This window comes from Loxodonta africana, chromosome 13, assembly GCF_030014295.1.
Source record: "Loxodonta africana isolate mLoxAfr1 chromosome 13, mLoxAfr1.hap2, whole genome shotgun sequence".
Taxonomy (NCBI): Eukaryota; Metazoa; Chordata; class Mammalia; order Proboscidea; family Elephantidae; genus Loxodonta; species Loxodonta africana.
The window spans coordinates 22815025-22840173 of record NC_087354.1 but is presented as its reverse complement, the minus strand read 5'-3'; the positions used below and the strand labels follow the sequence as shown (position 1 = coordinate 22840173).

Sequence of the window (25149 nt, the reverse complement as noted above, 5' to 3'; positions counted from 1 at the left end):
GTTATAATCCCGTTTAGGGGTGGGTTGCCTTTGTTGTGTTAATGGCACAGGATTAGTGTAGGGTGTGTCTTAAGTCAATCTCTTTTGAGATATCAAAGAGATTAAACAAGCAAGCAGAGGAGAGATGGGGTAAAATAGACGTCAAGGCACATGGAGATTTCCAAGGAACCAGGAAGCAGAAACTGAAGAGGCAGTGCAGTGGGATTGATTACTTTTGTGTGGCCTTCTAGCCAAGGTCTTATAACTCCTACTCAGGTGATTGGGCGGGACTGTGTGATAGGGTAATTGTAGCCCACCAAGGGCATTGGTCACTTTTGCCTTAAAAGAGAGCCAATTCCAGACCAGAAAGGAGAATCCCAGCACCACCAAGGAAGAGCAGCCAGAAGCCAGCACATCCTTTGGACTTGGGATCCTTGCACTGAGAAGCGTCTGAACCCAGGAGACAGAGAGTGAGCTGTAACCTGGAAGAAAGTGAGAAGCAGTGGCAGAAAAGACCCGACAGCAGAGACCTGGCAGCGGGAGATGGCATGGTTGGCTTCCCGGCCCATGGAGAAAGAAAGCTGAGTGCCTTTGGGCAGAGGCCGAGGGCCAAAGAGAGGTGTGACTGCGAACACAGTTGGGAAGAGTCTGTCCTGATGGACGAACTGAATGTTCCTGAGCCTGAATCCTAACCTGGTACTTCCTAATATACCCCATAATCGTGAGTATGGTCTGTGAGTTCTTTGTGGCCATTGCTATAAATTATTGAAGCCAGTCGTGAGTGCTATGGGAGGGATGGTTAGTGTCAGAATTGGTAAAGATGGTGGAGAGAGGAGGCTTATCTGACCTCGGCCTTGTAGGGATCAGCGTAAGTTTCCTATCTAATCTTTCGAGTTGCTGGTGTCAGTTCGATCCCATGTACATAAATCTTAAAAGAGCACAATGCTCAAGGAAGTCTTTACCAGTTAAGCTAAACTAGTGTTTGGTTTTAAGAAGACTTCAGGAGACATTTTTGGTTTAAGGTTTAAAGATTATCTCAGGGCAGTAGTTTCAAAGGTTCATCCACTGCCTGTTTTTTTTTTTAAAAAAAGCTGCATAACCTATTACGGATGTATTATAATTATGGATATATTGTAATTATGGATATATTATAATTACGGGTATATTATAATTAATTAGACTCCTATGGGTAGACGTTTAACTTTTTATTTTTAGTCTTTTGCTTTACAGTGTTGTAGTAAGTAATCTTGTATGTATGCCATTTCACACATGTGCGAGTGTATCTGTAGGAATACTTAGAATCAACATCCTGTCTAAATTTACAATTTATACTCCTACCAGCAATGTATAAGAATGTCTGTTTCTTTTTAGTCTCATCAATAGCATGTTTTCAAATTGCTGAACTTTCTCAACCTGATAGGTTAAAAATGATATGTGTCTAATATATGCGTTTCTCTTATCGTGAGTGAGGTCCAGTGCCTTTCATGTTAGGAATCATTTGTTTTTCCTTTTTGGTGAATCATCTGCCCTTTGCCTGTTTTTCTGTTGGAACTGTTTACAGATGAGGAGACTGAGTCCTAGAGAGGTTAATCACTGGAAGTAGGGGAAAAAAGGAGGGGGAGGAGGATAGTTCGTGCAGATTTTGGAATAAATCCCACATTTCTGATTTTCAGATAGTGCTTTTTCCCTTTTACCATATTTTGATCCAGACTTCTTCAGTGTTGTTGGGAGGAACATTTACAAGTGAAACTCTAGTGGATTAGATCAGAATTCCTAAATAACTGCTCATGCTGGTTTATGAAGTAGTACCATTTTATTGACCTGAATGAAAAAAAAAAACCAAAAAACTAGTGGCATTATCTCCTGGATTTCAACCTTGACTTTTTGATTAGAATGACAGGGTTTTATTTCTATTTCTAGGATCATTATTTTTTCCTTTTTTTGTTATTGTACTTTAGGTGAAGGTTTACAGGACAAACTAGCTTCTCATTAAACAGTTAGTACACATATTGTTTTGTGACATTGATTAACAACCCCATGACATGTCAACACTCTCCCTTATCAACCTTGGGCTTCTTGTTACCAGCTTTCCTGTCCCCTCCTGCCTTCTAGTCTTTGCCCCTGGGCTGGTGTGCCCCTTTAGTCTCATCTTGTTTTATGGGCCTCTCTAATCGTTGGCTGAAGGGGGAACCTCAGGAGGGGCTTTATCACTGAGCTAAAAAGGTGTCCAGTGGCCATACTTTCCAAGTTTCTCCAGTGTCTGTCAGCCCAGTAAATCTCATCTTTTTTTGGGGAGTTAGAATTTAGTTCTACATTTTTTTCCAGCTCTGCCCAGGACCTTCTGTTGTGATCCCTGTCACAGCAGTTGGTGGTGGTAGCCAGGCACCATCTAGTTGTACTGGACTCAGTTTGGTGGGGGCCATGATAGTTGTGGTCCATTAGTCCTTTGGACTAACCTTTCCCTTGTGTCTTCAGTTTTCTTCATTCTCCCTTGATGCCAACGGGGTGAGACCAGTGGAGTGTCTTAGATGGCCGCTCACAAGCTTTTAAGACCCCAGACACTACTCACCGAAGCAGGATGTAGAACATTTTCTTTGTAAACTATGTTATATCAGTCGAGCTGGATGTTCCCCAAGACCATGGTCCCCACAGCTATTTCTAGGATTATTTTAATTTGAAACTTAGGCTGGTATAACCTCTTCATGCCAGCCTCTGTGTATCATTTCACATGTATAAAGTGTTAACTTGATCTCATATTTTTCTAGTAGAGATACTGTGAAGATCAAGTGACGATTCATGTGTAAAACCCTTGAGTTATTCTTTTTTTTGTAACTGCGAATGTGATGGTTTAGGAAAACGTAAGAAAAAAACTTGAGCATTAATACTGTATCATCAGAAGCTTCTTTAGTCCATTAATTTTACAAGCGAAATGTGATGAAACAGTGAGATTTAAATACAGTTATAAATGTCAGTGGATTTAAAAAAAATCCTAAATCCGTAAAGAACCTAATTGTTCAGAGGTTACTTTACAAATATTAATTGAAGGTTTTTTGTTCTATAGGTTATATTTTTGAACTAACAATAAGCTGGAGATACACACTGAGGGAATAAGAGAGTTGAGGACTTGCAGAAACATGTTTTCGGTGAAACTTCGGTGACCTATCATTTGATCTAATGTAAAACTGGTATACTTTAGGGAAAGGACCAGGGAAAAGGAGAGGCCCAACTATCAAGATATCTGGGGTCCAGGTTAATGTGAAATCTATTATCCAACATGAAGAAGAGTTTGAGATGCTGCATAAATCTATCCCTGTGGACCCTGAAGAAAAAAAAAAGTGAGTGTATTGTGTGTATACATATGAATGGTTGTGCCGTGAGAAGATAGATTGGAAATTACAGTTATGTGGTGGTGTCTTTGTTTTTTTTTTTCCTTTAATGTGTCAAAATACTTTGTCATGTTAAGGAACTTTGTGTTCATTTCCTGAGTCAGAAAGGCTTCTCTTATAACGTCCTCCTGGCTTTAAAATCCCTTTAGGTACTGCTTAACCTGCCGTGTCAAAGCTGCGCATTTTGACGTGGAGTGGGGAGTGGAGGACGATTCACGGCTATTGCTGGGCATTTATGAACATGGCTATGGAAACTGGGAGCTTATTAAAACGGATCCAGAGCTGAAATTAACTGACAAAGTAAGTAGCTCTGTGACGCTGGAGATTTCTAGACGACTGGCTGTATAATATTTTTACAAAATGAAATTAATGCAGTAGTAAATTCCTGGGATGTCTTTATCCTTGGAGATGTTACCGTCTTTAGTGAACTCTGGTACTGTTCCATAGAAGAAGATCAAGGGGAAGACAGTAGCCAGGTAAAAGTTTTGGGCAGTTGGAGGAGGAATCTTAAAATCCTGATTTTATTATAGGTCACGTCTCATTGCAACAAATACCAGGGTAAGAATCTCAATAATAAAAGCATTTCTTGGCCTTAGCCTCTGTTTAAAACTATGTTCTAAACAACCATGTTTTTCAGTTCTCCACACAAAGAACGAGCCACACCTTGGTATTTTTTGTAATGGAATTAAACTTTGGCCGCACTGCTCCCACAAAATTGAGCCACCCAACCTGTTGAGTGTGAGTCAGGCTACCGAGTGGCAAGGCCACGTTAGAGTGGAAGGAAGGAAAGCTGACAGGCTCAGACTTCAGTAGGATTTGCTCCATGCTGTGCTCCTGGCAGGGCTTTGCCTGGCACGTAAGCAATGCTCATCCCATGTAGGTTTTAAGAAGGTGACAGCACCCGGCCAAAAGCATTGAGATCAAATCCAGTCTGGACCGAGAGGTCCAACTGTGGTAGCAGGGAACGGATCATGTCCTGGCATAGCCTAGTGCTCTCCGGCAATGCTCTAAGAAGCATTTTAAATCTAAAATGAAGCTTTAACCTAGCTCCAGGGAGTCCCTGCTCCTGGAAGGAGGAAATCCACGACGGCTGGGATGCTCTAGCAGATGAAGCCAACAAGCCCCTCCTACCTGAGTTGTTCTACCCTGTTAACAGCACAGGTAGGAGCCAGTGGGAGAGCTGGATTTCTCCATCCCATTTTGTAAAACGAGAACGGCTCATGAGGGATTGTCGGTGATTGGGAGCCATGGACATGAGATAGGATCTGAGGCTTTATATCTCGGGTGGTTGGGGAGGGAAAGGATTGTGCTCAGGACTTGTGGTCTCTGTTTATCCTGATCCACTAACCTGGATGTGGGGTGGTGGTGGGTGCTTCTCTTCTTTCCTGTTGAAGATTCTGCCCGTGGAGAGCGATAAAAAGCCTCAGGGAAAGCAGCTGCAGACCCGAGCGGACTACTTGCTGAAGTTGCTCAGGAAGGGTCTGGAGAAGAAGGGGGTCGTGAAAGGTGGGGAAGAGGTGAGTGTGGCCACCAGGTGGTGCTCGTCAGGGGCTGAGGCTCTAATGCAGCAGTTAGGTAGGGCAAGAGATGCCCACTTCGGGCATGGCACAGAATGCTGTCCATCTTCTCCTGGTCAGGTGTTGGCTTTTGAGGTTCCAGTAATAATTGTTTTGGTTGGAAATGATAGAAATTTTCATTTAATAATTGACCCAGAAGTCTTGGCAGCTTTCTTACAGATGCTTACAAGCGTAACACTGTTTCAAAATAGTCCTCATTTGTCCCCAGGGCTGCTCTCCAGACATCCTGTTGCTGATGATTTGTACTGCTTTCTCAGTTTTGGGACATAGTTCTGGTTACTGGGTTGAATACCAGTGGATTTGCCTCTTGTTATCTCCAACTCTGGGCTACTTGTAATAATGGACCCCAGAGACAGAATGTATAATTGGAACTCAGATAATTCAGAAGCTGCATTTCAGTTATAATTGCCTTACTTGCTCAGTGAAAACTACCAGCTAGGTTGCTAATTAACTCATCTGAGCTTTATCTCCTTTGATTTCCCTAACTTTTAATTCCGGGCTAGAAAGATGGGCAGTCACAGTTAGGAGACACTGTAAGTTACATTCTGCACCTGCAGGCCTTGTGTGAGCATGTTCTTGAAGTGTTTTTAGAGCCGTGCCATTTGTATGAATTTCCCTTTATTATAAACAAAAGAAGTTTTAGGAAAAACATCTTTGGATAGTAATGTTGTTTTCCAGATAATAGAATGTGTATGTACTGTGTGCTAGGCTCTGGAGAGACAGATTAGATTCTGCTTGTGTGTATTTTAGATTACTGATATCGTGTTTGAGTAGATAAACAATATTTTAATCCTTTTTTAAAATTTTCACGTATAGCTTGCTATGTGTTTTCTATTGTTGCATTATTATTGGCATTACTATATGTCTATCTTTGTACATAAGGCGTTTTTCCTTCTTTTGAATTATACCTTTAGGATGAATTCTAAAAAAATGGAATCAATAGGTTTAAGGGTATGGATATGTTTATATAGCGTGTGATATGTATAAGGACCACAGAGTTTTTGTGAAAATTTTTTTCAGGTATAACTGCACTCTTTTGATTTTTTCTGAATTCTCTTCTTTGAATTACGTGGCTGCCGCTGCTTGAAAAAGTCGTAACAGTGTTTGGTCATGCTTTTGATTTATAGTTTTGTCATCATTTTCTCTCCCTTTCCAGGCCAAATTAAAGAAGCGGAAGCCTCGAGTAAAAAAAGAGAACAAAGCACCCAGGCTGAAAGATGAGCAGGGAATTGAGTTTTCATCCCCTAGACACTCAGATAATCCGTCAGAAGAGGGGGAAGTAAAGGTATGGGGCTGGATTTCAGTTGAGGGTTTTTTTTTTTTTTTTGGCTACATTTAATGTGCTAGCTGGTATGGTAGAACCATTCAGTATGTGTTTGGTGTACATGGGGAGTAGATAAAATGAAAATAAAACATATATATGTCTTTGTTTAACTCATCAGGAAGGAATACAGTTGTTTTAAGTTAACAATTGCAGATTCATAGATAATGTAAGTAAATGACAAGAAGGATAACAAATTTTAATGATAAATGGCACTTAACTGTCAGCCTCATTGTTGGGAACAAAAGGGAGTGGTGGGGACTGTGGTTATCCGGAGAGCTTATGCCTCATGTCACAGGGGCAGCTGTTTTGCAGCTCAGTTAATTGTTGAGTCACACAAAACTCATCTGTCGAGTTTGGCCCAATGACTCCCAGTTTGCAATGTCTGATCTAAGCAAAGTAAAAAGTAAAATTGTTATCATTCAGTGTGGTGTCTGTTTCGGTGAGTGATAACTATGGGATTTTATTCTGTTGCTCTTAGAGTTTAATTGTACTTTGAGACTAGCTCCAAGAGGACCAGCACAGGGTACAGGAAATGGCATGGATTTGAGGCATAAAGACGTGAATTCAAATACTAGCAAGCTTACCAATTAATGAGCCCTGGTGGCACAGTGGTGTTAAGCATTTGGCTGCTAACCAAAAGGTTAGCAGTTCGAATCCACCAGGCACTCCTTGGAAACCCTATGGGGCAGTTCTACTCTGTCCCATAGGGTTGCTGTTAGTTGGAATTGACTTGAGGGCAGTGGTTTTCTTAAAGCAATTGTTAGCTGACTTTGGACAGGTCTGTAATCTCTTTGGTTCTCAGTTTCTTCCATCTGTGAAATGGAAATGATAGTGCCTTTTTTTATGTTGTTGAGGGGTTGCTGTGAGAATTAAATGAGGAGATATAAATTAAGAGCATTTGACTTTGCATCGTGAGCTGGTTGTTGGTAGAATTGAGTGTGCAGGGACGCAGTGATGAACCATCTGGGACAGTGTGTCTTTCTCTAGAAAGTAAATAAACTTGGTGGCAAAAGCTCATAGCTCTGGGGACCTATTTGTTTCCTAGGATGATGGCTTAGAAAAAAGTCCAACGAAAAAGAAACAGAAGAAAAAAGAGAACAAGGAGAACAAAGAGAAACAAACGAGTTTGAAGAAAGACAAAGATGGGGACAAGGAAAGGAAGAAGTCGAAAGAGAAGAAAGAGAAGGTATTTGATGTCATTTTACTTATTAAGATATCCACAGCTTTTGAAAATTGTAAGATTTAGAACTAGAATGGCGCTGGAGGGCCCTGAAACAATTGTCCTCTTGTGGATTTATCCAAGAAGGAAGATGGGGTTGTAGAAGGGATGCCTACACCCCTCCTTGCAGAGGGAGAGGGTCCTGCAAGTTTGGGGTGTTCTTTAATACAGAAGGCCTTTCCTTCATCTTTTATTTCATATTTCATGGGGACCCATGTGAATGAGGTAGGACAGGTAAGAGAAGTCTGCATTTACGTGTCACTGCCTGAAGTGTTCTCAGATTCATGGTAGAAGAACACAATCCACAGAGCGATTAGAATATTTGAAGGGTTTAGGATTCTAAACAGTTAAAGCTTTTGGAGTATAAATGGATTAAAAACCCTGCTATTATAATAAGCTTCCCATTGGGAGTTCTAGAACGTTCATTTCAAACTACAGAATTCCAGTGCAGCATTGAATTGCGCACTTACTGACCTCTGGAGATAATGTTTTCAAGTCATGCTTTGTCATTGTTAAAATGTATAAGCAAACAAATAAAACCTGCCCATACTTCCACTACCCAGTGATGGCTCTAGTACAATTCTTAATGAGCATCTTTTGGATCTTTTGTCTTACACATATGAGTACATATTTAAAATAAAAATCAGATCAGCCTGTGAGAGTAGTGTTCTTTTTCCCTTCGAGCACTATATTGTGAGCAATATATTGAAAAGCAATATATTCACTTTACAAGCAAATAAATAACTGTTAAGGTCATTTTTATATATGGAAAGGGGTTTGTTTGGTTTTTAATGTATTAAAAGCAATTTAAATCTCCTACATTGAAATTCAGAAACCCTGGCGGTGTAGTGGTTAAGACATACATCTGCTAACCAAAAGGTCGGCAGTTCGAATCCGCCAGGCACTCCTGGGAAGCCCTATGGGGCAGTTCCACTCTGTCCTGTAGGGTCGCTATGAGTTGGAATTGACTTGACGGCAGTGGGTTTGGTTATATTGAAATAGCTTGTAAGTTTTTGATGTTATAAATCATACTTTGACAAATATCTTTGCATTTGTGCCATCAAAAAATGACTGTCTTTTTTTAAGTGAAATTTTGAAAAAATAAAAGCACAAAGAACAATTAAACATTTATTTTATCCACTTCTCAGATATTACAGTTGTTAACATCTTTTCATGTTTACTTCAAGTGGCTTTTTTGTTTTCATTTTGTCTGGGGCGGTTTGTGTGTCGTGACCACCTTACTGGTACCGCTGAAGCTCGTCTCTGTTACCTCTGCTGAGCTGGGTTACTCTCCCTCCCACTTTCCTCTTCCTAGCGATAACCACTGCTCTCTAGTTGGTTTGAGGCCTTCCCGTCCATGCTTTTCTACTTTTACTACATATTATGTACCCATAAAAAAGCATGGTATTGTTTTATGTGTTTTTTAATGTTCATACGTGAAGTCATAATGTATGTATCCTTCTGCAGCCCTTCATTCAGTTTATGTTTGAGATTTATTCCTCTTGAATCACGTAGATCTCAGTCACGCATAATATAGTTAATACAGATTTCTAGATCAAAGGGTATGTCCATCTGTAAGCCATTAATAAAAGTTGCTGTATGAGACGCCAGATACGTTCTACCTATTTACAGTCGTAACCTCCTGAAGCCCAAAAATAGCATTGATGAAGCTGAAATTATAATTATGTTGAAAGACAGAAATAGGAGTGAGGTATGATTCAACTATTGATCGTGTCGATTTGGCCTCATGATGTCTCAGTGGACTTTCTAAAATCCTTTTTGTAAACTGAGGCCGCTGAGACGATGTGCTGCGGTTAAGAAGCCCGGGTTACACGGCAGGATTGCACAGATGACAATGACTACTTCTAACTCCTTTTTTTTAAAAAGCCTAAAGGTGGTGATGCCAAATCCTCGAGCAAATCCAAGCGATCTCAGGGGCCTGTCCATATCACAGCAGGAAGTGAGCCAGTCCCCATTGGAGAGGATGAGGATGACGACCTGGATCAGGAGACGTTCGGCATAGTAAGTCCTGAAACTGAGGGTGCCAGTGGCTGCAGCCACAGTGCTTCCCACACAGCCCCAGCTGACCCAGGAGTTAGTACATTACTTCAGAAACACGTTGCTTGTGACATCTGAAGACCTTGCCCTCTTGAACAGGCTGGCAGGAAGAGATGTTCTTTACTTGATGTCTAGTGAGGAAGAAGCTTAGGGAATGGATTCGTGTCTTGTATTCCCAGTTAGACCCCTTAGGGCCATTTTTCCAGTTGAGAAACAGAAGTGTTCATTTCACTAACCTCTCTGAATACTTTTTCTGTGTGCCGGCCCTTGGGGTTACTGTGTTGAATAGATACTGTCTCTGTCATAGAAATTTACACTGGAGTGAAGGAGATAGTTAACTACACAAATTGTGTTTGCAATACTGTTATGTCTGTGGAGGAGAAAGATCTGGTACTATGAAGGGAGTCAGTCTAGTAAGGAGCCATCAGAGAAGGCACGCTTACGGAAGGTTCTTAAGGATGTGATGTTTGAGTTGGGTTCTGAAGAATAGTAGAAGGTAACAAGGGAAGATGGGGGTAGAATATGCCAAGCCAAGACAACATTATACACAAAGGTCACGTGGCAGAACTGAGTGTGGTACTTTTGAGGAGGTAACAGAGACCGCTGTGGCTAGAGAACCAAGAACAAAGGGGCAGCATGGCGTGAGATGAACCAGGGGTCTCCCCTGTAGAAGCCCAGGCAGCCTGGCTGAATTAGAGCAGTGGTGAATGTACCATATCAGGACCTTACGTGCTTTCATGCTGTGCTGTGGTTCTGAGAGCTAGGGCATGGCTGTTTCTTCATATAGGACAGGGAAGACGATCGGATGGGAGTGCGTGGACTAGGCCTTGCATGAGATCAGATATAGGCCAGTGGGTCTTCAGGGCTCCTTAGCTCCTTACTGGAACTGCATTGGGATACATTCAATGATTCCCTTCCATACCGCACACTTAACCCCGCTCTTTCCCTCTTCCTTTCCCCAGCCATCTGAAATCATAGTTCACTTCAATAGCTAATGCAGTCTCAAAGTTCCCTGAATGTCTTATATAATGCCTTATAAATGTCTTATATAAAGTATATTTTCATGCAAGAAGTATATAAATAAATGAGTAAATGGAGTAAATGAACAAATTCATTATACAGCCAGCTATCCAGTCTGCCACCTGGTTGTTCTTTAGCCCAGTGCCTAGAAGAGAAAATACTAACTAATGCTTCTATAACCTCATACCATTTTTTAAAAATGCTTTCACACACAGGCTCATTTAATCTTGTTTTTATATTATAAAATCTTTAAAAAATACAGAAGATTTTCGGGAATAAAATAGACACTGATATAGATAGCATAAAGATTTGCGAAATCTGAGAATTTCTTTTTAAGCCTCAAAAAATAAAGTTGCTTTACTTTCGTTTCTTTCCTTTCCATAAGTAACCACCATTCTGTATTTGATTATTGCCATGTGTGATTTTGGAGTTCTCCTACTTATGTCTGTAAAGATATAATAATAGCCCTCATATAATCAGCCAGCACTGCTTGTGAGCTTTACATGTATTTTCTCTGCAACAATCCTGTGAGGTAGGGAATTATCTCCACTTTGCATATTAAAAAATAAGGCAAAGAGAGGTTAAATAATGTGTCCTATGTCATATAGCTAAGACTTACAGCAAAGATGTGACCCAGGCAATTTGGCATGACAGCTTGGGTTCTTCAACCGTTATGCCACACAGCCTCCCGTGTATCCATAAACAATAAGTAATATAGTTTTTCCATGTTTTAAAACTTTATATAAATGATGTACTGTGTATATCCTACAACTTGTTTTTCCTTCCTCAGTATGTACATTTTTGAGATTTCCTCATTTGATAATTGTGAGCCTGATTTAAACATGACTCTTGATGGTTTTTTTTTTTTTTTTTTGCTGTTTATGACTTTCATAATTTACTCTTCCTCCTATTGATGAACTTTCTTTTCTGAATGTTTGCTACTAGCAATACGCAGCAGTGAAACTGTCAATGTGTTTTGTACGCATGTGTAAGAGCGTCTCTAGGGTGTGTAGCTTGAGCAGAAATGCTGGCTCATCGCTGGCCGTGCACATCTACCCCTTCCTTAGCTAGTGTTGACTTCCTCTTCAAGGGGATTGGAGGGATTTGCATTCCTTCTTGCAGTGAACATTAGTTCTGGATGCTTCTCACAAATACTTGGTCGTTTCTGACTTCTCAGTTTTTGCCAGTCTGCGGGGTGTGGAATACTGGCTGGGAGCGTAGTTGGACATGTATTTTCATATTTATTAGACATTCATGTTTCTCGTGAATTTGCCTGTTCACATACTTTTCCTAAATTGGGCAATTTGTCTTTTCTTACCTTTTTAATAGAAATTTTTCATATGTTCTTGATACAAATCTTTCTGCTGTTACATTCCTTACAAATAGCTTCCAGTCTGTAGTGTATCCTTTTTTATTTTGTGTTGAATTAAACACTGAAAAATGCATATATCATAAAAGTGTAGCTAAATGAATGGAAATTTGTTGAGTTTCCCTTATTCTGAAATTTCATGACACTGTATCTTAGCTCATTGTGCTGGGTACCTAGTGGGTGGCAACCATGTCCTACAGTTCTGAGAAGGTGTCTTGAATTGTGATAATTCTCTCCTTTCTAAGTTCTTACTTCTGTGTTTATGGAACTCCTTGTTTTTGGTTATTGGACTCTGGGAATGGTCCTCTCGTTTTATTATCTTTGTTCATTTTCCATTTCTGCCTTTTACTCTACTTCCAGGGGTTTCCCTCAACTTTATCTCTCGTTATTTCTTTTGAGTTTTTCTTTTTGGGTCATGTTTTATTTCCAAGATCTTTTACCCCTTTGGTTGTCTGAATAGTTTTTATACTTCTCATTAATTTGTTTTCTGTTGTTCATATTAGATACTTTCCTCAAATGGCTTGGCAATCTCTGATTGTCTCCTCGTATTTCATTACTGTTGTCAAGTGGACCCTGCACAGTGTGATCTACAGAGTTTTCAGGAGCTGCACATGAGTTGTTGTGGTCAGGAATTGAACCCTTGTGTTCAGCATGGAGGGCAAGAATTCTACTAATGAACCACCATGTGTGTCTGCTCATGTTTAAGAGTGGAGGACTAAAAATCTTACCGAAAGCGATGCATACGTGGGTGGGGCTTGATCTACGAGTTTTCACTGTAGGGTGATCTGGATGGGTTGCATCATTGGGAAGCTTCCAGTGGATAGTCAGCATCTTTTGGTTCTTCTTCTTGGGTGGTCAGATTTTGTGGAGAAGTATCCCCCTGTCCCCTGACTGGAGGGTGAGGGCTTGGCGCTCTTCATTCTTAAATTTGAAAGCCAGAAGACTAAGCAGTCGCTCTCCAGTGTGCCATTATATGTTACATGTTCGTATAACACTCTTTTCAGTGCAGTAGAAACTCTATGGGGCAGTTCTACTCTGTCCTGTAGGGTCGCTATGAATCGGAATCGACTCGACGGCACTGGGTTTGGGTTTGAGCCTTGCCCCTCAACTCTGCCTGTGTAGCCCAGTTCAGAGACCTTTTCTTTTATCTTCTCTGTATCTTTTTCTGGGCTGAGTTGGAGACCTGGGGATCAGCTAGGAATCTGGGGATCTGTTACTTCTTAAGCAGTCGTTAAACCAATTGTATTTTAGTTCTCCCCCTTCTTTCCAGAGCTACCTGGCCTTTGGGGAATTTTGCAGTATGAATCAGGTTGGTTCTCAGGTCTCTCCACTGCTGGCTTAGGGTTCAGTTTTCTCATGTCTGTTAAGTCATTTCCGATGCTGCCAATATTTTGTTGCTATTGTTTTCTCTGTCTTTATGGGTTTATCCATTTTTAAGACATTTCCCTTTAATGTTTTAGTGGGGCTTAGGGAGGGAGAAAAGAAGATTCTTGTGTTCAGTCTGCTACTTTTATCTGGAAGTCTTTCCCTTACTTTCTTATGAGATGTATTGACACAGTGGCTGCAACAATGGGCTCTAACGTAGCAATGATTGTGAGGATGACACAGGACCAGGCAGAGTCTCCTTATGTTGTACTTAGGGTTATGCCGTACATAGGGTTACTATGAGTTGGAACCAACTTGACGGCACCTAAAAATAACAACAACAACAAAGGACATGTGAATATTTTATGTTGCTTTCAAATAGTTTGTAGTAGGAGGTTCTCAGGTTAGGTCTGTAATTTTGCTTCTCTGATCTTCATATTGGCCTTGTGAGGCATTATCATACCCCTCTATTGTATGTGGCTAAGTAAGGTGCAGAGGTCATTCATGGAGCTGTAAGTGACGGTGCTGGGACTTGTACCTCAGGTTTTACCCCCTCCGCCTCTAGGGATTATGTGCCATGAGGGTAGGCCGTGTTTTCTCTGAAGTGGGAATTTAGAAGACGACGACTGAAGATTTCTTTGCTGTGTCTGTTTTATCTCTCTGCTCTGTTGCCCTGTTCCAGTGTAAGGAGAGAATGAGGCCTGTGAAAAAGGCATTGAAACAGCTGGATAAACCTGACAAGGGACTCAGTGTGCAGGAGCAGCTGGAGCACACCCGGAACTGCCTCCTGAAAATCGGGGACCGGATAGCTGAGTGCCTTAAAGCCTACTCAGACCAGGAGCACATCAAACTGTGGAGGAGGTAACTGACCATGGCCTAGAGTTTGCCTGTTCCTGTTTTGATGGAGTGTGTGGGTGGGTTCTGTTTTTGTCTTTAAAAGGTGGCATAGCCACCTAATGAAAAAAGAATTTTTTTTTTCCCAACAAAAGCCAGCTTTTGGCAATATACCTGCAGGCTTCAACTTCCTTTTCTTGAACATAGGCCAGGCCACTGAGATCAGCCTTGTTGAGTGGGTAGGATGATGTCATTCATTTACTTTATAAGGGGAAGATAGCAATACTGGATTTGTCAGCCTATTCTCAGAATAAAGACTCACTCTTTAAAACTGGAAGGGATAGAAATCATCTGGTCTTCCTACTTCACCCATCCCAGGTTGATATTCAGACACAATATGGGAATGGTTCTTAGTTCTCTGCCAACCCTAAGGTGAAACGAAACTTAAATCCCCCAGAACTGTGAGTTCTCTCTTTTCATCTCCTTCTGTACTAATTAAGGAGCCCTGGTGGCACCGTGGTTAAAGTGATGGACTGCTAACCAAAAGGTTGGCGGTTCGAAACTACCAGTGGCTCTGTGGGAGAAAGACGTGGCAGTCTGCTTCTGTAGAGATTTACAGCCTTGGAAAAATCCTCCATGGTCACTATGAGTCAGAATCGACTCAACAGCAGCGAGTGAGGTCTGTACTAATTAAGAGTTCTAGTAGTAATTTGAATTAAGGCAGTTAATTCAGAACATTACTTTCTAAGACAGTATGGCTTATGTGTATTTATTTATATGTTCACTTTTGAGATTTTAAGAAAATACGACTGGAATTTTGAGAAGAAGATGATAATATTAAGTCTCTTGGTTATTTTGAACTGATATACTTAGTGGTTAGTGTCATTATCTTTGTATAATAGATCCTTTTTCACTGGATTCATTTTTGAGAGAGAATTGGGTTTAAAAAAAAACCATTCTGTCCATGATGTTATCCGTAGCATGCTTCATACCCATGGAAAAAAAAGATTTAATTTCCCTTAACACTGTTACCAAATGCTTTCTCTACCTAGCTGGTCTGGCCTTCTCTTTACTTGACTTAATCCCAGTTGGAAGATAACAAAAGTCATCCTCGTACACAGATCCACAGATCTTGGCACTCAGAGCTGTCTGTGTTGCAGTGTGCCAGGCATGCGCTCTTGGCTAGCAGCAGCCCGTAAGAGGGCTCTTTTCCTTTAGGAGTTTAGAGTATAGTAAGACTCCTGAGAAACCATCCCTCATGAAGTAGTAAATGCAAGGCCAAATGTAGTAGAAGGTCCAAGAAGGAGCAAGCTCATGCAGGAGGGTAGTCAGGGAGGGATGCTGTCTCAGAGGCAGGGGGCTTACACTGGACGTGGAAAGGCAGAGCAGAAGTGCTTACATGCACAGGTTTCAGGCTTCTGCAAAGGCTTGAAAGTGGGACAGTGAGGAGGAGACCGGTAGGTGTCTAGAGTTTAACAGGCAGTTTGTTAAGAAACTGAAGCTTTAATATAGAAGGTCCTAGAAAGGAAGATAAATGGTTTCCCACCTGACGTAGCAGGTGTAACAGTTAGGGAGCCAGCATAGGTGTTCAGTTTTGGCATGGCATGGAGAAGCAACTCTTTAGAAGGTATGAGACACTTTTTGCAACCCACTTTGCCTCCTCTTTCCAAATGTTTGTTTTATCATGTTATTCCCCTGTTTTAGTAATGCCGTGCTAGGGTGAGAGCAGTAGAATTGGGAGGAAGGAGTCACTTGGTGGTAGCGATGACTGGGAGGGAAGAAGGGGCAGCAGTGCCGAGGTGACCAGCTATGTGGAGATCCCAGACTGGGAGATGGTGATAATGATGGGAATATGTGGCAGAATCCAGAAAGCGGGGAAGGTGGAGTTACAGGACTTGAGTTTCAGAGAGAGTATGACTCTGGGTGCTATTGATAAAAATTAGAGGGGCTTTTAGCTATGAGGGAGCCCTAGTGGCATATGGTTAAGAGCTTGGCTGCTACCCAAAAGGTCCTACAGCTGCTCCTTGGAAACCCTATGGGGCATTTCTACTCTGTCCTGTAGGGTCACTGTGAGTCGGAATCGACTCGACGGTATCAGGTTTTGTTTTGTTCTTGTCTATGAGACAGAACTCTAGTCTCTGAACCCCTCAGTCAAACTCGGTAGCATGTAGAGGTGTATTGTTGGTACAGAGACCCAAAAGAATATTTCTGTAACTTAAATTCTCAGAGAGCATTTCACATCAAAATTCAATAGCTTGCCATTTATAAAAAGAATAAATGAAATTATTTTCTTAACTCCATAATTTATCAGAACTTTTTTTTTTTTAAGGAACCTATGGATTTTTGTTTCCAAGTTTACAGAATTTGATGCTCGAAAACTACATAAGTTATACAAGATGGCTCATAAGAAAAGATCTCAAGAAGAGGAGGTAAAATACACATTTAATCCCAGTTAAAACAGATAAAAGCCAGTTCCACAGAAAAAATCCTTAATTGTTTTTTTTGCCTGGGGAGGTGGTCATAAACTCACAGGTTGTTGGTTCTGAAAAGGTGACTGGGTCTCTGTCATTATGTTACATGGAGGCACAGGTCCAAGGGAGTCAAGGAACCCAGCACAGGTCGCGATGTGTGGACAGTAGGCTCAAGGCTGCAGTCCAGCCTCTTGTGTGGTGTGTCCTTCCCCTGTGTTACTTGTACAGTGAGTTTCTCAACATGCCCCACTGGTCATCAGTGGTTAAAATAGTCAGTGTATTAGAACCAAATTGCTACAGTTCTGACAAGGGAGTGTTAACCTGTGTTCTTGGGTTCTGGAATCATTTATTCATCACATCTTTCCTTTTTCCATGTACACAGGTCTTACGGTAGCTTAGTAATGTCGCTTCTGATAGGTAACAGGGTTGTGGGCAGAAACTCCCTTTCTCTGTTATTTCCTTGGCCATGTGTACTTAGTGTCCTTCCAGCTTTTGTACGTAGGGTCCCAGCTGCTCACATAAAAGAGCAAGCATGAAAAGGTGCCCAGAAGTTGCTTCCCCTTCTTTGGCGCAGGGGGACGGGGATGGAAGTGACTTGGCTGCTGCCTTAGGGTGATGATCTTGTCTAAGCCTGCCTGTTTGCAGATCTGCTGACTTCTCACCAGGGCTCTGCCCAAATCAGCCACTGTGGGCCAATCTATGAATGTTTACAAAAAACTTTTCCCACTAACATGTCAGCTGCATGAAGGCAGGGATTTTGAGTCTCATTCACTGCTGTACATGTATCCTCAGTGCTTAGAATGGCACTGGAAGCGCTCAGTAGGCATTTGTTGTCTGAAGTATGCTGTGCCCAGCACTGTGTTGGGCTGTGGAGTAATACCCACAAGTAGTTCATAATTTAATTTTACATGAAAAAATATGGTATAGCAATAACAGACTGCAATAATATACTGATATCACTAACTGTTAGTTTAAGTTTAAGCATTATGAAAACTTTTTAAGACTAGCCAGGAAAGGTCCCCAGGAGGGAATGAAATAGTTAGGGAAGGCTCTTATTAGCAAGGAGTGAAAGTTAGGGTGAGGGTTTGAAATTGGACACATAATGGTAAAGGACTTTACTCTAGATATCACAAGTTAGCATAAGTTGAATAACAAAAATAGTGATCCTCCTGCTGGAGGTGTGCATTGTCACAGCCTTTCCGGAGGATACCACAGTTTTACACAGATAACACACATCCTCTGCATTTGTTTGCCACCTGTGCCCTCCCACCATGAGACGCCCTCACAAGTGCTGCCATGCCAAACCTCTTCTACATTTTGCTGTAAAAAAATAATTAGCATAGCACACTTATGAAAATATCTTGTGGAGGGTGGGTGCAGCCTGCAAATGCAGAAGGCGTATGTTGTTTGTGTAAAATGTGATATTTCCACAAGATTTATCAAAAGACTAAAACATAGGATTTTGATTCTAAGAATTTATTTTAAGGAGCTGGTTAAAAGATTTTGAAATGTTTATAATGCAAGTGAATTGGATATCCAACAATAAGAAATAAATAGATTGTGATGTGGCCTTGTGTCTGTATCAGAGAATACTGTTCAACCATTAAAGAAATAAGTAGAAATAAATATTTACATGGGAAGATTTTCACAGTATATTAAGTGAAAAAAGACTACCAAGTAATATTTTTGTTTTTGAAAATTTATGTATGTGTAAACGTTCAAAAAAGCATGGATGGATTTTACCAGCAGTTATCCCTTGGTGATGAGATTCTAGCTCACTCTGTTTCTTGGTTTTTTACTTGCTGTGTTTTCTGACCAAACATCATACTCGTATAGTAAAGTACTTATTTTGAGATGTTTAGCTTGATGACCTTAGTGTGGGAACTAGTTCCCACTGAACTAGTCGGGAGTTGCTCTAGTTGGCACAAGGAAGTTAGTAGTTCTGGTTTTGCATGGTCCAAGATGATTCTCTGGAATACTGATGGCCCGTCCCCTGTCCATGAGTGGGTTCTTGGAGATAGTTACCAGTGGAGGTTTTCTTATAGTGGCGTGGTAGGTCAAAAGCAGGTATGTCTGTTAGCTTGGTCATGCTGTGTGAGCTCAATGGAATTTATGGGCATTTTCTGCTAAGAAGGTAGTAAATGGCAGGCCAGAAGTCGGGAGGGATAGGAGGGAAAGATTTAAAGGTGATTGTCTTTATTCTGGAAACCCTGGTGGTGTAGTGGTTAAGTGCTACGGCTGCTAACCGAAAGATCAGCGGTTCGAATCCACCAGGTGCTCCTTGGAAACTCTATGGGACAGTTCTAACTCTGTCCTATAGGGTTGCTATGAGTCGGAGTTGACTCAATGGGAACGTGTTTTTATCTTCAGGAGCACTGTTAGTACAGTAGGAGAAAAGTGCTCCGCTGCTAACTGAAAGGTTGACGGTTTAGACCCATCAGCTGTTCCACGGGAGAAAGATGTGGCAATCTGCTTCCGTAAGGATTTACAGCCTTGGAAGCCCTCTGGGGCAATTCTCCTCTGTCCTATAGGGCCACTATGAGTCGGAATTGACTTGCTGGCAGTGGGGTTTTTTTTTTCCCCCTCATCTTTGCTCTTGGGAAGTAGGCCTGGGATGTTGAGATTCTTTGGTTTCTTTTTACTCTGCAGGAGCAAAAGAAGAAAGATGATGTGATTGGTGGTAAAAAACCGTTTCGACCAGAGGCCTCCGGCTCAAGCCGGGATTCCCTGATGTCTCAGCCTCATACACCCCACAACCTTCACTCTCAGAAGCCTCACTTGCCTGCCTCCCATGGCCCACAGATGCATGGACACCCCAGAGATAATTATAATCACCCCAACAAGAGACACTTCAGTAACGCAGGTAGGCCAATCTGTGGAGTCTTTTTTTTTTTTTTTTTTTTGTGCTTTAAGTGAAAGTTTACAAATCAAGTCAGTCTCTCATACAAAAAGTTATATATACCTTGCTATGTACTCCTAGCTGCTCTCCCCCTAATGAGACAGCACATTTCTCCTCTCTGCCCTGTTTTCCCTGTGTCCGTTCAACCAGCTCCTGTGGAGTATTATACGAGGTGCCAAAGGAAGGATCATTTCATTTTCCAAAGATGGCACTGGACCTCTGTGCTTCATTCTTTTCTAACACTTTGTTATCCTTTCTTTTTATTGAGATAAAGTATTAAATAAAGATCCAAAAGACTTATTTCAACTTTAGATTAGGAAAAATACAGCCACCAGAAACAAAAAAACCAATGATAAACTGAGGGGAAAAGTTTACATTGCATATCAATTGCATGGTTAAAACTGATAAAAGAGCCCTTGGAAGTCGTTAACAGAAGGAATAACCAGATAAAAAGACAGACAAAGATTAGGAATAGGGAATTCATACAAAAGAGGAAATTCAAATGGCCAGTATGACAAGATGACCAACCTTGCTACAGGGGAAATAATAGATCAACCAGTAATAATAATAACAATAATAATAAATCAATTTTTTACCCATTCTGATTAGCAAAAATTAAAAGCAGCAATATACACAAATTGCTAAGAGTATGAATCACTACAATCTTCTGAGAAAATAACCTGAAATATCTAAGTATATATGCCGTTTGACACTATAATCCCATTGCTGGGAGTTTGTCCTGTAGAAGTAAAAACACATCTATGTGTGAGGATGCTGTTCCAACCGTGTGTTGGCAAAAAGTTGGATATGACCTGACAAGTCCATTAATAGAGGAATGGTTAAATAAATAAATAGCACGCTTATACGCCATAATGTTGTTATCACTTATTAAAAAGAGTGAATTAGCTGTAGAGATTAAAAAATGGAAGGAAAAGGAAGCAACAGCACCAGTGACAAAATCCGTGTGTGTGTGTGTGTGTGTGTGTGTGTAATTTATTGAGGTTAAGTTTACATAACACAGACTAGCCATTTAGTGGCATTTAGTAAATTCACAGTGTTAGGCAGCCACGACCTCCGTCTAATTTAACACTTCCGTCACTCCAAAATAAAACCATGTACCAATTAAGCAGTTTCTCCCCATTCTCGTAGAGAGATGGCCCCAGTGGCTGCAGAAGTCAGCGTATCTCTTTGAGGTTTTCTCCTCTTTGGAATCTAAGGCCTTCTGGTCATGGTTGCTTCTGCTGCTTTTTGATGCCTTCAAACAGATTAGTTTGTTTTCTTTTTAATCTGGCCTTGGGTTTGGCAAGAGCTAGTCCAAGCTGCCTAGAAGCAGAAGATCCATGTCCTAAGATCTTAAAAATCGAAGTAGTTCAAAATTAATTGATCATCATTTTATTGGGGGAAGAAGCTAATGACTGTACAAGGTGACTGGCAAGTGTCTTTATGTTCACGGTAGATTTGGGTGTATTAGTTGCCCTTTTTCCTGATATTTGGCTGGTTTTGTGTTCCTCATGTGATTTCACTGATAGTATATTCTAAATCCTTTGAAAGAACTCTTCTTCTTCTGAAGCTAACTGCAGTCTTCCTTAAACCTGGCTTCTCACTTTAATTGCCCAGTACTTCTAACCTGTGACTTACCTGATGGAAGCCTCATACGAAACCAAAACCAAACCCCTTGCTGTCCAGTCGATTCTGCCTCATAGCGACCCTGTAGGACAGAGTAAAACTGCCCCATAGAGTTTCCAAGGAGCGCCTGGCGAATTTGAACTGCCAGCCTCTTGGTTAACAGCAGTAACACTTAACCACTACACCACCAGGGTTTCCGGTGGAAGGCTCAAGGAGAAAGAAAAGCAGCTTGATTTAGTCTGGAAATAAACTACTTGGCTTGAGTTTTAAGCATCTTTACTATACCATAGACTTTGACACCCAGTTTGAAATCTAGCTTTCCATTTGGTTTGAAGCTGTCTTCAAATGACCTTTTCATTTTGCAGGCGCCTTTTTTTTTGGTTGTTAGTTAATTTTTGGGTTGAGTAGCGAAAAGGTTTTTACTTCTTGGTCCTCTGGTCATACCCACCGTAGATCAGCAATGAACTTAGCCACTGATGGAGTGTATGTTATGTTAATGATACCAGTTTCTGAACTGCACAGATTCCTTGATGATGTTGTTCTTTGATCTGGGTCTCTGTAAAAACGCAGAAGACCAGCAAAATGAGTGGAGAGACATTTATTTGGTGACATGTCTTTGGTTTTAATATAATTGTAGATAGAAGATGGATTTCCTTCTGGTTAAGCCTCTGTGTTAGTTTCCTAGGCCTGCCATAACAAATTACCACAAACTGGGTAACTTAAAACAGCAGAACTTTATTCTCCCCCATTCTGGAGGCCAGAAGTCTAAAATCAAGGTGTTGCCAGGGTAGGTTCCTTCCAGAGGCTCTAGGAGAATCCATTTCTCTCCTCTTCCAGCTTCTGGTGGCTACCTACAATCCTTGGTATTTTTTGGCTTTAGCTGCATAGCTCCAATTGCTGCGTCTGTCTTCTCATGGCCGCCTTCTCTATGTCTCCACGGCTAAGATCTCTTTCTGCCTTTGTCTTAAGAGGTCACCTTCATGGATTTGGGGCCCACACTAAGACCAGAATGATCTCATCTTTTGAGATCCATAACATGATTGTATCTGCAAAGACCCTACTTTCGAATAAGGTCACATTGACAGGTTCCCAGTGGACATTTATTTGAGGGGGGTGTGGGGTCATAATTTAACTCACTGCAGCCTCCATCCCTGGACTTCTGTGTTTTCGCTGTCTTTTCTGATCGAAATGGGTGTTAATTCTTCTCAGGAGGGGAGCCCTGGTGATGCAGTGGTTAAGCACTCAGGTCCTAACCAAAATGTTGGTGGTTCAAATCTACCAGCTACTCCATGGGAGAAAGGTGTGGCAGTCTACTTCCATGAAGATTATAGCCTTGGAAATCCTATGGGGCAGTTTTACTCTGTCCTGTAGGGTTGCTAGGACTGGGAATTGAGTTGATGACAGCAGGTTTTTGGTTTGGTTTTCTCCTCGGGAGCAAAGAGACTATAGAAGCTGAAATGGATTTCACTTTGGCCTTAAGTGTGAGAGTTAGAGTCACGCCCCAGATCTGGTGTGAGCAATTAGATTTTTTTTTTTTTTGGTGTGAACTGGGAAAGAACAGTAGAATCAACAAATATCATCAGGAGAGCTTTTCAGAGACCAGGCACAGCTTATGATGGCAGCAGGTCAATAAACTTGAGGTGTGTAAATGGAGGCTATTGTCTTGCAGCTGTAAAACTCAGCAGTGCCATTTTCTGAGCTACTCATTTAAGGGTCTGCTTCAGATAGGAAGGTGAGCTGATATGGAAAATGAGAAGTTCTTAATTAATGTTTCAGAAGGAGAGAGGGGATGAAATTTCTTTCGCCTTAAAATTTAGGGAAGAAAGAATGTTGGGACTTATATTATTGGGGTGTTAACTAGCAGCAGCAAGGCCGTGGAGGAGGAAATTTAATGTCTGTCTGTACAATGTGTCAGCCTTTCATTGTAAGCTTTGGCGGAAGCAAAATCTGGCTGTTTCTGGCAGTCATGAGATTGTTATTTATTTCCCTGCAGATCGAGGAGACTGGCAGAGGGAAAGGAAGTTCAGCTATGGTGGTGGCAACAACAATCCGCCGTGGGGAAGTGACAGGCACCATCAGTATGAGCAGCACTGGTACAAGGACCACCATTATGGGGACCGGCGACACATGGATACCCACCGTTCTGGGAGCTATCGACCCAACAACCTGTCCAGAAAGAGACCTTACGACCAGTACAGCAGTGACCGAGACCACCGGGGACACAGAGATTATTATGACAGGTATGTTGAAGGCCCCAAGATAACAGGTGCTGACTCAGCCAGGAGCTTACTGTTCACGAGGAGAGAAAGAAGTGACCTAGGCATTTATGTACGTATCTATGAGATGTATGTGGAACATATCTCATGTGCCAGGCACAGTCCTTGGAGTTAGGGATACCAAGTCAGATCAGACGTCCCTGCTACCAGGGTCTGCAGGCTGTTGGAGAGGAATCATGATACCAGGCAGCTGGCCCTGGGTGCTGAGTGGATGGTCGAGGGTAGGAATTTTTGAGATTTTTTTGAGGGCTAAGGAAGGAAGACGGGGAGCTGATGATTCTTGATCTGGGCCCTGAAGAAAAGTCAGCTAAGCAGAGGGGAATGGAACAGGTATCCCAGGCCCAAGCCAAGAATAGGTACCCAGGAAGGGGTGGCCAAAAGTTAATAGGCTGGATGATGGGTGACCTTGAATACCAGGTTTTAAGATTTATCCTCTGGATCATAGGGAGCATTTGTGGTCATATTGTTTCACCTGTGCAGTAAAAGAGTTCTCTTTCTGCCATCCGCTGAGGAAATCTAGAGAAGGGGTAGTCATAAAATATTAAAGTCAACAGCCACCATTACTAAGCTCTCTGCTAGACGCTTAGCCAGTCTAAGTAGCAGGGACGCTGCCATGGGTACCAGCCCATGGCCTCTGCCTACCAGTAGCCCACGATTTAGGGGTCAAAGCCTTTCGAAGTTGTACCCTTTCTATAGCTGTATAGGACCACCAACTGTATGATGAACCGTGGTTTTGAACTGCAAGACAGAAAGGTTGTTAGCAAGTACACCAGGCTAAAGTGTTTTGCCTATATTTCCTAATTTCAGGACTTGGCTGTGTTTTCAACTCATAGTAACTTTGGTTTCCCCCAGGCTAAAGACATGTTTTGTTTGGATTGTTGTTGATGTTAAAATGGGGAAATTTCACATAATTTCAGTGTCCTGCATCCTTTTCAGAAGATCTGGCCACACCAGGCTGCGTTAGCACAATAGCTGTAGCTGACTGAGTAGCAGCCGCCTCCTTCAGAGGGGCCTGTATCCCTCACTCCCTGCCTTTCTCTCTTGTCTCATCTGGCTCCAGCAGGCATTCGCGTTTTTGACCCCTGCCTTGGGCTCAGTTGGCTCAGGCTCTTGCAATGGCGTGAGGCAAACACGGCTGCTCTTCACAGCAGGGTTGCTCGGCTGCTCGTGACCCAATTGGACTTGCCCTGACATAAATACGGTGGCAACCTTGCTACAGGGGCTTGCAAATAAAGCCAGGAACCACTGTCTTCACAGCTGCTTCCCCAGCACAGTGTTGGGTACACCGTAGTACCTAATAAAAATATTTGACTAAAAGCAGTCCCGTCAAGCTCTAAAATGTATGGCAATATCAAGTTTTGTTCTTTAGGCCAAAGGAAAAAGGAAAGACTTCAGGTAATAGATTTAAGTCCGATTCGAACATTCATGTTAAGTGTGGTTCATTTTGTGTCTGGCCTACAATATACTCTTAGTCCTCTTTTTAAAAACTAATCAAACCTTAGTCCAGTGTCCCACTACTTATTTGTATGATTTGTGCAAAATTATCCTCCGAGACTCAGTTTTCTCATCTGTTGACTGAGAGTAGTTAAACTTTGCATACCTGGTGGTTGAAGAATTGAAAGAAGAAACGTGTGTGAAAAGTACTCCCAAAAAAAAAAAAAATTTTTTTTTTTTTTTTTTTTTTATGGGTACTAACCAAATGCTCGTAATAGTCGTATTGTTCCCGATATTAGGGAAAGCACTGTC

The 25149-nt window shown here is 41.6% G+C and overlaps 1 protein-coding gene across 8 annotated transcripts in view; it reads left to right on the top strand.

Moving 5' to 3' along the window:
- CHD2 (chromodomain helicase DNA binding protein 2) overlaps nt 1-25149 on the top strand; it is a 152607-nt gene that overhangs the window by 112489 nt on the left and 14969 nt on the right. For 7 of the 8 annotated variants that reach the window (XM_064267079.1, XM_064267080.1, XM_064267076.1 and 4 more), the window contains 10 exons: nt 3176-3314; nt 3515-3665; nt 4760-4882; nt 6099-6227; nt 7312-7452; nt 9373-9507; nt 13980-14158; nt 16461-16560; nt 19252-19465; nt 23121-23367. In XM_064267079.1, coding sequence (XP_064123149.1) covers nt 3176-3314; nt 3515-3665; nt 4760-4882; nt 6099-6227; nt 7312-7452; nt 9373-9507; nt 13980-14158; nt 16461-16560; nt 19252-19465; nt 23121-23367 — 1558 coding nt within the window. The remainder of the gene's footprint in view (nt 1-3175; nt 3315-3514; nt 3666-4759; nt 4883-6098; nt 6228-7311; nt 7453-9372; nt 9508-13979; nt 14159-16460; nt 16561-19251; nt 19466-23120; nt 23368-25149) is intronic. The other variant, XM_064267078.1, reaches the window with a different exon arrangement.